General features: G+C 50.8%; 5 protein-coding genes across 5 annotated transcripts; 2 read left to right on the top strand and 3 right to left on the bottom strand.

The window, feature by feature from the left end:
• Positions 1-341: 341 nt before the first annotated feature.
• EPUS_03346 (uncharacterized protein) lies at positions 342-4,715 on the bottom strand (the record flags this gene model as incomplete). Its single annotated transcript, XM_007805169.1, has 4 exons — positions 342-581; positions 637-765; positions 813-952; positions 2,051-4,715. The coding sequence occupies 4 exons, from the start codon at positions 4,713-4,715 to the stop codon at positions 342-344; spliced, it is 3,174 nt and encodes a 1,057-aa protein (XP_007803360.1).
• A 714-nt stretch (positions 4,716-5,429) lies between these two features.
• Positions 5,430-6,292, top strand: EPUS_03345 (Uracil phosphoribosyltransferase; the record flags this gene model as incomplete). The annotated part of the gene is made up of 3 exons (XM_007805168.1): positions 5,430-5,596; positions 5,660-6,190; positions 6,241-6,292. The coding sequence occupies 3 exons, from the start codon at positions 5,430-5,432 to the stop codon at positions 6,290-6,292; spliced, it is 750 nt and encodes a 249-aa protein (XP_007803359.1).
• A 197-nt stretch (positions 6,293-6,489) lies between these two features.
• Positions 6,490-8,962, bottom strand: EPUS_03344 (uncharacterized protein; the record flags this gene model as incomplete). Its single annotated transcript, XM_007805167.1, has 5 exons — positions 6,490-6,698; positions 6,783-6,966; positions 8,270-8,435; positions 8,517-8,640; positions 8,683-8,962. The coding sequence occupies 5 exons, from the start codon at positions 8,960-8,962 to the stop codon at positions 6,490-6,492; spliced, it is 963 nt and encodes a 320-aa protein (XP_007803358.1).
• Positions 8,963-9,806: 844 nt separating this feature from the next.
• Positions 9,807-11,372, top strand: EPUS_03343 (GTP cyclohydrolase URC1; the record flags this gene model as incomplete). Its single annotated transcript, XM_007805166.1, has 1 exon — positions 9,807-11,372. One exon carries the CDS (start codon positions 9,807-9,809, stop codon positions 11,370-11,372), a length of 1,566 nt encoding a protein of 521 aa, XP_007803357.1.
• A 1,527-nt stretch (positions 11,373-12,899) lies between these two features.
• On the bottom strand, positions 12,900-13,841 carry EPUS_03342 (uncharacterized protein; the record flags this gene model as incomplete). The annotated part of the gene is made up of 3 exons (XM_007805165.1): positions 12,900-13,142; positions 13,197-13,331; positions 13,392-13,841. The coding sequence occupies 3 exons, from the start codon at positions 13,839-13,841 to the stop codon at positions 12,900-12,902; spliced, it is 828 nt and encodes a 275-aa protein (XP_007803356.1).
• Between the last annotated feature and the right edge of the window lie 1,334 nt (positions 13,842-15,175).

Here is a 15,175-nt window from a genome sequence, read left to right as displayed (position 1 = left end):
TCTAAATCATGAACAAAGATTTAGTTCAATAAGACCTGACTTGATGCTTCTCAATCTCCATCCGCAACTCTCCATTTCCATTCTCGTTCCTCGTCACGAGACTGATCAAGACGTCTTGCTGTCGCGATGCATGTCCAACCAGAGCGACCGAAAACTACTACAACTCCCGCGCCCCAACGCCCATCCCAATGCTAACCACAGAACCGTTAGGCCTGGCACCTAAAACCTAATAAGGAAATACGCGGCTCCAGCTGACCGAAAAATACCACTCGATCAGTCTTCCTCTCCGCCATACAAGTCTTGAGCCAATGACCCACAAAGCCTGTCACAAACACGGTGTTTCACATGGGAATACATTTGTTCCTTCCTGTCGGCTCGTTGGGATTTTGCGATCTCTCAATCTGCGCAATCATGAGCTCGAAGGAGAGGGTGACGTTCTCATTATCTCGAGCGCTGGCCTCGGTCCATCCACACCCCATCTCTTTAGCCAATGCCTCGCCTTCCTGAGGTGATACCTTACGCAACTCTTTCTTGATGTCGCGCTTGTTCCCAACAATCATAATAGGTACTTCGTCGACACCCTGCCGGTAGAGGCTTAGTATGGTACGTGCATAAATGGTTAAGGCGCATGCTCACAAGGTGGTTGAGAATCTTATCTCTAATGGTTCTGACCATCTCAAAGGACTGCCTTGAGCCAACCGAATAGACAATCATGTAGCCATGTATGCCAATGAAATGCTTAGAGTTGAGCATGCTGTACTCATCCTTCGTTACCGTCAGTGTCCCGTCTTGGACGGTTTGGAGTATCTGACCTGTCCTGCGGTGTCTATGATCTCCGTTGCGAACTTCTGTCCTTTGTAGAGGATTTCATGACTGAACGTATTCTCGATTGTTGGGTAGTAGCTTTCGACAAAATGACCTTCACAGTATTGTACAGTCAAAGATGATTTACCTTTTGAGATGATTAGCACGGATCTGCTAGGAGTAAATTGCACCTATCTTCCACGGAAAAGATGCAGTCACTAACCAACCGAACGACTCCCAACGATAGCAATCTTCCGTTGCTTTGTAGGTGGCGGCATGGTGCTTTTGGCTCCAAGCAGGCCTCACGGACTTGAAAAGATGGGTGCTCTGTCGTGTGAGCAAAACTCAATGTTTCCCGGCAAAGAAAGAAAGTGCTGCGTAGCCGGGAACCAATTGCGAGCATGTGCGCAGATAGAAGTTTGGAATGATATTGCCGATGATGCTAGTGGAATGTTCGAGTTACACCCGGCGGAGACTATTGAAGATAGAGCTGCGCGATATGTAATAAGAATTAAGTAGAGCGCAGCCCCTGGATGCGGATGTGCGCTCTCACATGTCAGGGGCAGCTTCGGGCAGTTGCAATGAACAACAACATCCAGCAGAATACAAGCAAGGGAAAGACAGCGGAAGGAGTAGAAGCAAGGAGCGGACGAAGCACAGGGGTATCGAGACATTTGCTTTCACCGACTTTTACGGTTTCGAATGATGGCCAAAAAAAAAATCGAGGGAGAAAGTCCAGTCCTTGTTGGAGCTGCAGTGGCGGGGCGTAATGATGGCATAGGCGGATTCGGACAGCGTCATCATTGGGCGCATCATGCATAATGTATCTTGCAGCTGGCAGTGACAGATCTCCCCGGCTGCGGGATCTTCGACATGATGCATGCGCTGGCCTCAAAAAGCCCAGACCTTCCCTCGTGTAGGTCCTGTACGTCGCGTCTCAGCTTGGGCCTGCGTATCTCTATGGGCCTCTGGTAGGTCACTAGAAGCGCATGGATGTCCATCTCGTCACGTCTAACTAGCTGCTGCCCCTGCGTGGTAAGATCGCCATGGATGCTGAAGCACTGCTTTTTAATGTACTATTGCTGATGATCGTGGCAAGCAAAGGAAGGGACTGGCTTTGGGGTCGCTGTAAGGTATTCCTGTGATCAAACATCCCAACACGAATAGCGCAGCAAGTCTGCTTTTTATGAAACCATGGGGGCTCTCTACCGGCTACCTTCCGATTGACGCAATGCAGCCAAAATACCTTCAAATCGGTCTACGAAGCCGCTCTTCATACTGGGCTCATCTTCTTCTTGCCCTGATTCCAGCGTCTCTGCTCTTCGAAAGTGGTCCAAAAATTCTTGCACGAACTGGAGAAGCGGTTCAAGCGTGCCCCCCTTCAATATTCCGCGTACACGTTCCCTGCTTTGCGCATCCATGCACACATTGCATAACAGGACCGCCAGGTAGCCAAACGCAACCAATGAAGTTGTCTGCTCAACAGATGAAGCCTGGACGGTGTCAGTACAAGGGGCAGTCAGCGCAGCGATGGAAGTCACCTCGGATGCAATGTCCACCTGATTGCGGAAGGCAAACGCAATCCAGTCCACCATACTCCTGCCATCAACCGAACAATCAAGCATTGCTTGCCGAAAAGAGCTGCTATGTTCGGCAAGATTGATCAATGCTCCGAGCGCAAGTATGACGCCTTCTAGTTGAATGTCCTTCAAAACCGCCCTTGCCAAAATCGACGCCTGAAGGAAGTCCCTCTCCACTATCCCGAAAATGGCCGCCAATAGTGCTGGTTCGCAAAAAGAATCACACAGGTCCGAATCGTTGTTCGTAATGTTCAAAATAAGCCGCAAAACCAAATGCTGAGTCCGATGTGAGGCTTCAGCCGATGGCACATTCAGTTGGCTAAGTAGAGGTCCCAGTCCAGATAGCTTCTTTGCGACTTCAAGACAACCTTCCTCCGCCCAGTCTTTAGATATAGTCAAGGATTCAATGATAGACACTATGCACTCCATGACAAGCACCGAATCATTGTCCTTTGCATCGGTCAACTGTATCGGACCAATTTGTAGAAGAAGCTGAACGAGCCGATCGAAGAATGGGGCTGGCAAATTCACGCTAGAATCACCAAGTTGCCTGACTTGACGAAGGACAATGTCAACGGACCGGAGCAAAACCAATTGTGGACTGACAGATTTCGGACGCCGATCTGACCACACGGGCGACGTACGAAAAGGCTCGACAACCGCAGTCATCTCCCTACACGACGCTTTGGGTAAGTTCTGCTTGCGATCTTGCACAACTGACACCCAGTCTCTTGGTTCTTCTAGCAACGGCATGCCTGAACCGATGAGCGCTTCAAAAATTCTTCTCAACGAGGCGATCGACAGTTGCAGGCTAGTCATAAGACGAGACAGGATCATCATCAACAGAGTCTGAAATACAACATTTCCATCCAAACACAAACAAGAGCAGAGTCGTTGATCTAAGGACTGGTCGAAAACATGCCGTCCCACTTCGGGGCTAGCAAGTCTTTTGGTGAGCTGAGCTAGACCGCGGAGACGCCTCGCCCTTGACGAAGAACCTTTCGCCTCAATGTCCTCAAGAATAGACTCGATGTCAATTTGGGACCTCGCGTTTCCTCCTGAATGGCGCAGCTCATGGATGCTCCTGATTCCAACAATGTCTTGCTCTTGTTCTTCATCCGATCCTTCTTGCGATATGACTGACGGAAAGCTACTGAATATGGCACCGTTCTGAGACATTAGAAGACCGTCTCCCCGTAATGCTGGTTGACTGATAGGGTCAAGGAGGTCATCTGTCACCATGTCGGCAAGATGAGAACGCTCTCTAGAGTAAGTTGCTCTCGGTTTTGCACCTACGCCCAAGGAAGTAGATGAGTTATTCTGGGTAATTCCTCGTGTTTCTTCTACCCTCTTTTCTCCTTCTGCGTGTACAGTAGCAACCAAATCCACCTCATACCTCGTATCATCCATTTGCCTGAAGGAATTGCGAGCATCTAAGACAGAATCGTCAGAGTCGGATCCACCTGAAGCCGATGAGGATAAGCGCTTCTGAGGTGAGACCATGGCATCAATCAATCTCTTTCTCGGTCTCAGGAGACCTTTTTTAATCTGTTCGGTCTTCCGAGATGGTCTCGAGAGTATGTCAGCTGGTTTCGGCTTCAGATCCTCTGCGTTTGCCAAACTCAATGAGGTCAGTGGGAGTTTACTTGGGCTGTCCGTGGGCTCAGCAGGATTAATGAGGCTAGACAACAACCTCGTTTGTCTTGGTGTGCTGTAAGGAGAGGTTGGAGATATGGGGCCTCCATCTTCGGGAGCAGGCGTTCTCATTCTTCGTGGAGACTGTCGTGCTACTCTAGATTGAGATGTTGCCTGTGCCCGGAGCCGCGAGTTTGCCGGCCCGTTGGTATCACGAGGATACTGAGTGCTGTCTTCATTAGTGCCTGAATAGCCAAGCTCCTTCCGATGACTCTTGACACCCCTGCCTTGATTCCTGACGGGTGTCAGCCTCCTACGCTTTTGCATTGACTTGTGAAACAGTATATTGCTGTCTTCCTCTTCAGACAGTGAAAGGTCGAACGTCGACGCTCGACAATCTTCGGTAGTCTTAGATCCAGAATCTTTCTGCGTAGGCAAAATGGCAGGCAATTGTTTCTCCGAGCGTTGACGGAAGTTGCTAAGCTTTCCCTTAGGGGTTGTTTCTACTGACTTGACAACTTGACCCTGTATCTGCCCTTGCCCCCCAAGGATCTCATCTTTCTCAGAGCTGATGCGGCTGTGGACATCTTCACGGAGCGCATGATCTAAGTCGAAAACATTGTATGCAAGCGCTGATCTCCTCGCCTTTCCGTACACGAGAGGCTTTCGACGTGGCTTGCTGTCTTGGGAAGGCATGATGGATGGTATGGGAGATGTTGTACGCTCTGGCGATGGTGCTTTAGTTTGCTTCAACGTGGGAATGACATCATAATTTGCTTGCGTGTATGGCTCAACGCCAGGTATCTAAAACAAACGGGTTTGGGCTCAGTAAGGCAGACAATGCGAATTCGTAATGTGCTTGTTCTAGCAACCAGTAGTTAGTCAAGAAGCTGAGAGAAGCTGCGTTGCGCATACCTAGGTTGCTGTAGAGAAATGTCGCATACTGTAGTACCAAGCAGTGATCACTGAAACTGATGCTTATGAGAGAACCCTGCACGAAACGTGAGGCCAAAGCGTTCCCAAGTCAGGCATGGATATATCAAAAGTTGAACACAGCCTTTCCAGGTCATAATGTTTACAGGCTGCGCGTACCGAGCGTGTGGCTGTTCAAAGAACCCCTAAATCTTGGATCGGAGGACGGCTGCATGCAGCCGCCAGGTACCTACTCCGCCTGCAGCTTGACTTTCGGCACACGACCTCGCCAACACAAGCCCAATTGGAGCATCCCCTCCTGACAGACCAGCAACATCCAAGCTTTCGAGTTTATCCTCACATCTATCCACTAATATCGCACGTGGAATTGATTCAGTTTACTTTGTCTCCATATTACAGGGGTTTCGGGCAACCATCCAGGAATAACCAAAGGCCTCTCGATTGACCTAGGCCTCGGTGGTAGAGCACGAGACCTCGATGTCAACTAGAACACAGCAAGGTGTTTCTTCACCTGCACCTGAGAAAGATCTAGGGCCAACGTACCGACCAGCTGCAGAGAAGCCGACTGCCACGGTCTCGAAAGAAGTCCCCTTCGAGAATGTGCACATTCTACCTCAGACACCACAACTCATTGCCCTGCTGACGTATGGGCCCTCCACCTACTCCCTCCTCGGTCCGCTCTTCTAACATCATATTCCTATCTGCAGCATGATCCGAGACAGGAACACAGAGAGAGGAGACTTTATCTTCTACTCCAACCGCATAATCCGCCTCCTGGTCGAAGAAGGGTTGAATCACTTACCTGTCGTCGCTCATAGCGTCACCACACCCGTGGGAAAAGACTACGCCGGAGTCAAATTCCAGGGTAAGATCTGCGGCGTGTCCATCATGAGGGCAGGAGAATCAATGGAGCAAGGCCTGCGCGACTGCTGTCGCTCAGTACGGATAGGCAAGATCCTGATCCAACGCAACGAGTCTACCTGTCAACCACATCTATTCTACGAGAAGCTACCAACAGATATCGCGGACCGATGGGTGTTGCTGCTGGATCCCATGTTCGCGACAGGCGGCTCGGCAATGATGGCCATTGAAGTGCTGAAAGCGAAAGGTGTACCCGAGGATCGAATATTGTTTCTGAACATCATCGCCAGTCCGGAAGGGGTGGGGAACTTTTCGAAGAAATTTCCAAAGGTTAGGGTCGTCACTTCGTTCATTGACCAGGGGTTGAATGAGAAAAAGTCAGTTTGTCAAAAAGGTACTATACAGATCTCGCTGATGGCATGTGTAGCTATATCGTGCCAGGGCTCGGCGACTTTGGGGATCGTTTCTACACACTGTAATGCAATTAAAAGATCATCCGGTACCAACTCGAGCACTATGCATGTAAAAATGATGTTGCAGGCCTGCCTGCAAATACCGTAAACCTAGCACCCATACTACCCGAAGCCCATCCATTGGCTTCGCCAGCTGGGCCCTTCCTTTTTCCCATTGATGCTTTGAATCCTTGCGCCTTACTTGCAATACTTGTCGACTCACGTCAATAGTCATCATCGTTGATAAGATCCTCATCACCATCGGCCGCCACACCTCGTCTCGGTCCATTCTCAGTCCCATATGTACTGAAATCCATGTCCTCCGCAGTAGCCTTACCAGCATTCCCGCCTAACTCGTCATCGACTTTCTTATGCGCGACCTCTTCGCAAGCATCGACCCAATCCGAGTAGACATCCACCGGCGCATTCAAATCTAGTAGCCCATGTTAGCCAACTGCCACTCACCCGCCATTTCACTTCGATGCGCAACAGCGCCGAGAAGAGACGGATGACGTACAATTGATCGAGGTCTGAAACCGTTGTCCACAGACCTTGCACGATAAAGTGCCGACACCGAGTTTCTTTTCCAGCTTGACCTGAATGGCCTTCTCGTGGTTGCAGAAGAGACAAGTGAAGGTTGTGGCGAGTGGTTCGCGCTTTTTGGGACCGGTGGGTTTGCGGGAGGACTTCTTGCGTTTGCCCTGTGGAGTGGGGAGGTGAGTGTCAGCGTTGGAGGCGAACAGGGATGAAATGAGAGGGGTTTGAGAATGTCTTTGATCTTACCATTACGATATGTTCTGAGACAGTCGGCGAAAAGGATGAGCCGATTCGGTTTCACTGCACTTTAGCAGCGATCGCAATGTTGATAGGAATGGAAAGAGATGCTTGAAGCTTTCGTCCGGGATTAGTTGTCACATCAGAGTAGGTTGTCCGGGTTTAAAGAGCTGCTAGGTGTTCTTCGTCCGGAATAGTTCGGCTGAATAGCCTATTGTTCGATAGCAAAATGTGATTGATGAATCACTTCTGAATCACTTCTTCACCACCGTTCACAATGCTTTTGAGGTGAAGTAAAATGAATGAGGACCCTTGAACTCAAACGTCGACCACCTCCGGAATTGTTTTAGCGTCAACCAGGGGTCAGCAATGAATGGCTCCTCTAACGGACCGACATATCTTTCCCAGGCAGGGTAAACGGCTCTTTACTGCATGACTCTTCCTCCTGGTCACAATTTTCGGGGCAGCACCAGGGTTAGGTCATGTATGAGTCATTTGAGGATCAAGCACACTCAAGTGCGATACAGTGGATGCGCTTGCTGGTTGCCCTTGAATGACAGCCAACACGGTGGTCAGAAATGCGAGTAGTGTCTGATAGATATAAAGACCAGGAAGAACATCATGGTAACATCATGGTAACATCCAGCTTCAGGGACTCTACTTCTTTCTTGTGCGTCGAAAGGATATAGAATTCGGGCCTGCCACGGCAGTAATAGCAGTATTTTATCAGTAGCAACCCTACGGCGAACTGCCATCACAGCATAGTAGCTACCATGGGATAGCGACTGTAGATATCTGGTCTTGTAAAAGGTTCGATGGAAAGGCGTGCTGGCATCACATTTCGCCCGTCCGCTCCGATTTCTATTTCACCATGTCCTTCGCCTCCGGACTCCTAGATGAAATTTCTCAAACCCAGACGTTAAGCCTCGAATCTTCTTTTCCTGACGGTCTAAACGTGCTCCACCTTCGGGCTTCGACTTCAGTGTACAATACACGAAGAGGAATTGCAAAATTCTCCCCGGGCTTTCCAGTAGTGCTCCAGGTTCAATAGAACAGCAACTCCTCCCCATTCTAGGCCAGCCAGTCCATCAGTGCCTTATGAAACCTTTCTGGGGCTTGAATTTGTGGCGCATGCCCCAGATCCTCAAGCTGCACCAGTATGGCGTTGGGACCTATGGCGCTAGCAGCTTCTTTGGCCAAAACACTATAGTTGCCCAAAATCCTCTGTACCTCTGGTGGAGCCCATGTTTTCCCAATGGCCGTGGTATCCTTAGCCCCATTTAAAAGCAGCACTTTGGTTTTCGTCAGTAATGGAAGTTCATAAACGATGGGTTGTGTGTACACCGCGTCGGTGATAAGTGCCTGGTCAAAGGCATAGGACTCAGCTTCCGGGCCCCTGTAAATGCGCACCAACATGTCGACCCAAACATCCTAAGCTGGGGCCCATGTCCCAAGGTAATAAGTCGATTGCTCATACCCGCGGATAGAAGTATAGTTGGAGGCACGTTCGCCAAGATAGATCTGGTCGATAGATTGATAAGGAAACCCTTTGGCTTTCCAATCTTCCAGACCAATCGGGTTCACCAGGACGAGCCGCGACACTAGGGAAGGATACATGAGTGTGAAACGGGTAGCTAACATACCTCCCAGGGAATGACCTATCAGAGTCAAGGGCGCGGTACTGTTCAGATTGGTGAGGATGGAGTGAACATTCAACGCGAGTTGTTGCAGGCTGTATTGGTAGGCGGCCGGTTTGGAAGACTTGCAGAAGCCAATATGATCCGGGATTATGACGCGGTAGCCTGACGAGAGGAGAACACGCGCCGTCGTTCCCCATGTTGCACCACAGAAGTTCTTGCCGTGCAGGAGCACAACTGTGCCCACTGTTATGGGTGAGATAGAGAGGTCCGGATGGACGTCCATGTACGCTTGACAAAGACTTTGTTGTTGAGTAAGGAGTTCTTGGTATTGGATAGGCCATGGATAGGTAAACTCGAAGCCTCCTGATGTATTGTTGACTGAAGAGCGTCCGCTAGGACATCTGCCTTGTACCGTAGTCACAATAGTTAGAATCAAGATAGCAGAGATCCGGCTCAGAAACATCTTTATGATTATGCCGCGTTATGTACAGATCCTTGCCGCTGTTTGCACCAAGGTTTAACGGAATCAAGGTGGCGGCTCTGAAACCAAGCAACCCAAGCAACCCAACGAGCTGGTATGGACAATGATCAGTGAGACGAGGTGGGACACAATGTACAGGGGTATCGGTGTTAGAATGGAGCTGAGTGTGCCAGATGGCGCTGGACAACTGACCGCAGAGATTTCTGTGAGAGCCTAGTACGCGCTCTTATGGAGTTGTCTCTGGTGTTTTTGATCAAACGCTTTTAAGAAACAAGTATTAGGTGCGTCATAAGATGGAGAATCCACCAGTCACCCCAGGCATCAATGTTTGGGTGACGAAAGGCTAGGCACAATCCCTGTACATAGCCGCCGGGACGGGCCGCCAGCTGACGCCATACTATCCCCAAAACACGCAGCTGAGACCCAAGGGAAGAACTTTCTGACAAACCACATTATACGAGCAAGCAGACCCATTTGTCCACAAATTCAAACATGTACCGATGGCAAAGTCAGAGGGCGGCCTTGCAACTATAAGATCCTATTGCTTTGCTTCATGACGACCTCTGTTATGCTTCAGCGCAAAGCCCTGGACATTGTCGATTGAAGAAAGAGTACAGACGACAATATCAGCTGAGGCCTCATCAGGATGGCAGATCCTTCGAGCGATCAGGACGAGATCTTGTCAATACTGAAGAAGCTGCAACAAGATCAAGCTCAACTGGCTGCCCAGGTCGAGGCTATCAACAACCGCATGGATGTTTCTAGCTCATTAAGCTCTTTTCGTCTTGCATCATCATCCCAAGAACCGGCCTTTCGAGGGTCGCCTAGCATCGATCCCATCCAGCTAGCAAAAGCCGCCAATGGCACCACCCCTTCACGCCCTGATTCAGCCCACGGGGACTTGACCTTACCCAGTCGAGCATCACCCATTCCGGCTGTAGGGAGGAAGAATTCCGTAACCTCTCGAATCATCTTAACTACTTATCCAGGGCAATCTGGTATCGACCCTCTCCCCATGAGCTGGGGAGAAAATGATCCAGCCAAACGCGGTCCTGTCGTTGTCAGCCGTCAACAGAGCACCATCCGCCGCCGCAACGCCATCGGGGCCCACGGCGGCTCGTACGCCGTTTACCACGCTTTAGCTGTAGCCTCTAAAAACCTCGACATCGACCACAAAGCCGACTTCACCAACACCGAACCCGCCGTCAGCATCGGACCCTTCCCCTCCTGGGCCGACAAGAAGAAAATCGTCGCCATGGACCCGTTAGGCCACCTAGCCCCCTGGCTCTTCGCCTCGACCATCAAATCTCAAGACGTCGAGATCCGCCCCACCATCGCCATCACAAAAGCGCACATGAAGATCCCCGAGCTCGAGGCCTCCGTAAAAGCCGGCCGTCTCGTCCCCGACGGCAAAATCTGCCTCAACACCACCGGCGAACTAGCCGTCACCAAATTCGCCGTCGAGCCCGTCTGGTACCTTCCGGGGGTCGCCGAACGCTTCAACATCGAGGAATCCGTGCTACGCCGCTCTCTCTTCGAAAACACAGGCGGTTCCTATCCAGAACTCATCACCCGCAACGACATCAAGCTCTTCCTCCCTCCCATCGGCGGCCTAACCGTCTATTGCTTCGGCGATCCAGCCAAGATGTCCGACCCATCGGTCCGCCTCGCCCTTCGCGTCCACGATGAATGCAACGGCTCCGACGTCTTCGGCAGCGACATCTGCACCTGTCGTCCCTACCTCATCTTCGGGATCGAGGAAGCGGTCAAAGAAGCCCAGGCGGGCGGGTCCGGCGTCGTCATCTATTTCCGCAAGGAAGGCCGCGCCCTGGGCGAGGTGACGAAATATCTCGTCTACAACGCGCGCAAACGCGGCTCCGATCGAGCGAGCGAGTACTTCCAGCGCACGGAGAACATTGCCGGCGTCAAGGATATGCGGTTCCAGGCGTTGATGCCGGATGTGCTGCATTGGCTCGGCATCACCAAGATCGATCGTATGTTGTCCATGAGCAATATGAAGTACGATGCGATTGTGGAACAAGGGATCGAGATCAGGGAGCGGGTTCCCATTCCCGACGAGTTGATACCGGAGGATAGCAGGGTGGAGATCGATGCCAAGATCCATGCCGGCTATTTTACGACGGGCAAGGTGATGAGTTTGGTCGAGTTGAGTGAGGTGCAGGGCCGCGCGTGGGAGGATATCGATCATTGAAGAGGAAGTGGGTGTGCTGAATGATGTAGGCTGAAATACGCTGAGCTGGATTTAAGGAAGAAGACTTCAACTGAGACTGAACGAACTGTTGCGAAGACGTGTTAGAACTCCTTTGTACCATGAAGATCTAGGATTTCATCAGCTTGGAAATAGAAGTGTACGGTGGCGATAGAACGGAGGGAAAGCTCAACACAGGGCGCGGGATAGACCATGTCAGAAATCTATGCTACCATCTTTCTTATCATCGCCTAGCCTGCCATGCTCTAGCCAGCATATCCCGCAGTTGTAAAGCTCGCTACATGGAGAGTCATCTTGAACATACCCGCCTAGGGATTAATCTATGAGTGACAGATATCCGGGGCCCCGGAAAACCAAAGTCCTATAGTCCATGTCCATGTCCTTACCAAGCTCAAGTCCGGGCCGCGGATTGCTAACCTCTACTCGTATGCATGCCACTTTACCCAGATGCTGCTTAGAAACGACAAACTACCACCACCAATTAAGTAAAGATGTGTTCGGCTGCTTGGCCCGTGAAAAGGAGAATGCAGGAGGAGCTTGAATCTTTGCAGACGAGACACACCAAGAAAAGGATGGAGCCTGATTTGAGGCCCATCTACTTGTGTAGAAGCAAAGGTATTTGGTGTGGTGAGGAAGGGGTTCCCACTTTTCTCGTTCGACGAGAATACAAGGAACAGTAACTCGACAAGATTCAACGCCTATGTAAGACGGACACGCAAGGGAACAGCTCTGGTAGCTACCATGCTCGGCAGTGAAAGATCGATTCGCTGAGGACAGCCGAAGCGTGCATATAGGAGACTGTCTTTTGCAGTAGTGGCCGTGTGGAAACAAAGAGCAAAGAGAGAGGTTGGGGGTGGAATGCGAGGAGAGATGGTGAAAACTTTGGCATGAGCGCGGTATCAGCTAGGGATCCAGAAATATATGCCAAGGAAGAACGCAAAGGGTAAGTATAGGACGGAAGCAGTATAGAGATTCAGTGTGGCTGCCAACATGAGCGGCAAGCGAAGTGAGCAGGATGAGTAGTTGTGAATATAGCATTTTGCTATCATTGGATCTCCACCTTCTGCGCCGCATTAGCTGGTACATTGACACCGACCTGTTTCGGCGGATTCGCATTCCACATCAAGATCAAGTTCCCTTGGGAAGAATGATGGTAGGCTATTAATTAGAACATGCCGAAGAGGTGGTGCTCGATTGCAAGCAGAAATAACAGAAAGTGGAGAATAGTGACCTTGAATACGCCTGAAGCTCGAGGCTGTGCATAAGGATCTGAATTTGGGGAGCATGCTGGTGATAGGATTATCCCAAACAGACATTTTTGCTGCAAGAAGGAAAAAAAGCTCCACCATCAATTCCCATGAGCACCAGACACCATCAACAGATCCCCCAAACGTATCCCGTCGAGTATCGCCATAGCTTGATGAAATCTGGCTTGGCCATTTTGTGGCATTGCTGAGTGGGTATCATGAGACAACATACTGCTCTTCCTCAACGAGTCACACGGTAAGCCTAGACGGCGCCGCGTTGATGTTGTGGCATTCCAGGCATGCCGGCATATTGACCGCCTTGAGCCTGCATACCGTAGTAAGGATCATTGACCTGTTGTTGAGGCATGTAACCACCTTGAGGAACACCGCGAGCCATGCCACCATGGTTGGGAGGGAGGGAGGTAACATCTTCGGGAGATTCGGGAACATCGCCAGTGTCGACGCCATTTTGATCGCCAGCTGGATCTGCAGCGTTGAGACATGCCTGGGAGGTGAAGTCAGCTACGTGAAAGGCCAGCGACGGGGTTGATTGCCTTACCTGGATCAAGTTCTTGCCTTCTGGTTTGGTGACGAGGGGTTGCAATTTGGGAGTGGTAAATGTGTAGACAAGGCCAGTCTCCGACACGACCAGCAGAAGGACTTGGGTACCAGTGAGCACAGAGAGTTCGTACGCCTGTAAGTAACAGCCTGGTTAGTTCGGGATGGATGAGGAAGCCATACGCAGGTGACCAACCTTCTTCATAATGCCAGCCTTTCGCTTGGAGAAGGTGATGTGTCGTCGGGACTTGTCTTGAATGAACTTGATCTCGATCTTGCGCCGCTCACGGCCTCCCTTCTCGTCATCGTCGTCATCATCGTCAGCTGCAGCGGAGGCACGAGGACGCTTGGTGCCGCGGGACTCGCCGTTGCCGGTCGGGTCGTCAATGGGAGAACCGTGGTCGAGTTGAGACGGATCAGTGATGTCGGCCATATCAAAGGGCTTGACTTTGTTCTCGATCGGGTTGGATGATTTTCGATGAACTAGACCTATTTCAGTGAGCTGGTGATGAAAGGGGAAAGAGGTTTGGAACTGAACGTTTTGAGTAAGAGGGCCGAGTCGACGTACCTGCACGTGTCTTTCCAAGACAACGATCTCAGCGGCAGATCGGCTCACTCTGCGCCTGTTGACGTTGACTGTTAGCATGATGTCTCACAGTCACATGCGACTGCATGCGGACCAATATCAAAGTGAATTCAGCACGGTCATGGTGATGGTGGAGTGGAAAGGTGCGTGACGTGCCAGTCGCAGCGCGTGTACTGTGGGGATAGGAGAACCAACAGGGGAAAGTCTTGCAGGCCGGATATCAGGCCGAAGGAACCTTTCTTTGGCTGCAGCGAGACTGTGGGAACCTGCGGCGCGAATCAAGCTTTTCGGTTCTTGAAATGGATGATTTTTGGATAGCGATTAATATTGCAGCTGTGTCGCAACGCTATGGTGGAAATGGGAAAGGAACAACGCTGTGCTCAGCTGTGTCGGGTTAGAGAGAAGGAGAAAGAGGACAAGGGCGAGAATAATGGGGTTGGGTTATTTGGAGGTGGACGTGGGCATGGGGCATGCGCATGGGCATGGATGTGCGGGGGAACAACTTCCGAACCGAGGGAGGGGGAAGGCCTGGAGCCTCACTAAGTAACTAGGGGCAGTCACCTAGAAGTCACCTCACAGCTAGTTGATTGATTGATTGATTGCGCGCTTAGTTCAGGTGGATCGCTGTGAGCGCGCAACTGCTGCAAAAGTGTTCTGCGTGTGATGGAAACCAAATATTCGTCGTAATACGGCGGATGGTGGACTTGAGCGGTCGATGAGCAGGTCAGAGCAGTGGCTAGGATAGGAAAGGTAGTACTCCGTATAGCCCAAGTATCGGTGATAGGTCTCAGCTTCCAGGGCGGGCCGCCAGACGGGGGAATTGATAGTTCAATTTCAAGAAACTGTGATTTCACTTACCAAGAACCGAAGACAGAATTGATGGAGAACCTTGTGGCAAATGTCACCCGGACGTGGAAGGGTGGGTGCACAGGCGTAACAGAGTGCCTTGATGAAGATAGAGGTGGGTGTGTGTGGTGGAGTCGAGGTACGAGAAAGGTACGTAGTAAACGTTGATGAAACGAAAGGGGAATGGTCAGAAAGGTGGGTGGGTGATGGGTAATGGGTAATGGGTAATGGTGGTGGTGCTGGTGAGGGCGGCACTTGTGTCGGTCTCAGTCAGCCAAAGATCAGCCGCGCCTTGAGATCAACTTGGTTAGTTGCAATTCGGGCCGGTTGTGCCAAGCCACAATCTAGTCCTTGTGTTGTGATTCGCCAGCCTGGTCGGATCATCCAAAGTTCCTCGGTTCGACTTTTATCCGGTGCCACGTGAGTCAGACAGTACTGGTGGGGCATAAGTATCAAAACAACCTTCAATACAAATCATGTAAGAATCCACATACGGTTATGCATAGCTTCAATCAAGCCCAAACTCATCAAAAAGTACCCTTAAGGAA

This window comes from Endocarpon pusillum (genome assembly GCF_000464535.1).
Source record: "Endocarpon pusillum Z07020 unplaced genomic scaffold scaffold4044, whole genome shotgun sequence".
Taxonomy (NCBI): domain Eukaryota; kingdom Fungi; phylum Ascomycota; class Eurotiomycetes; order Verrucariales; family Verrucariaceae; genus Endocarpon; species Endocarpon pusillum.
Note: the sequence above shows the minus strand (reverse complement) of the source record. Positions and strands in the feature narration are given on the sequence as shown.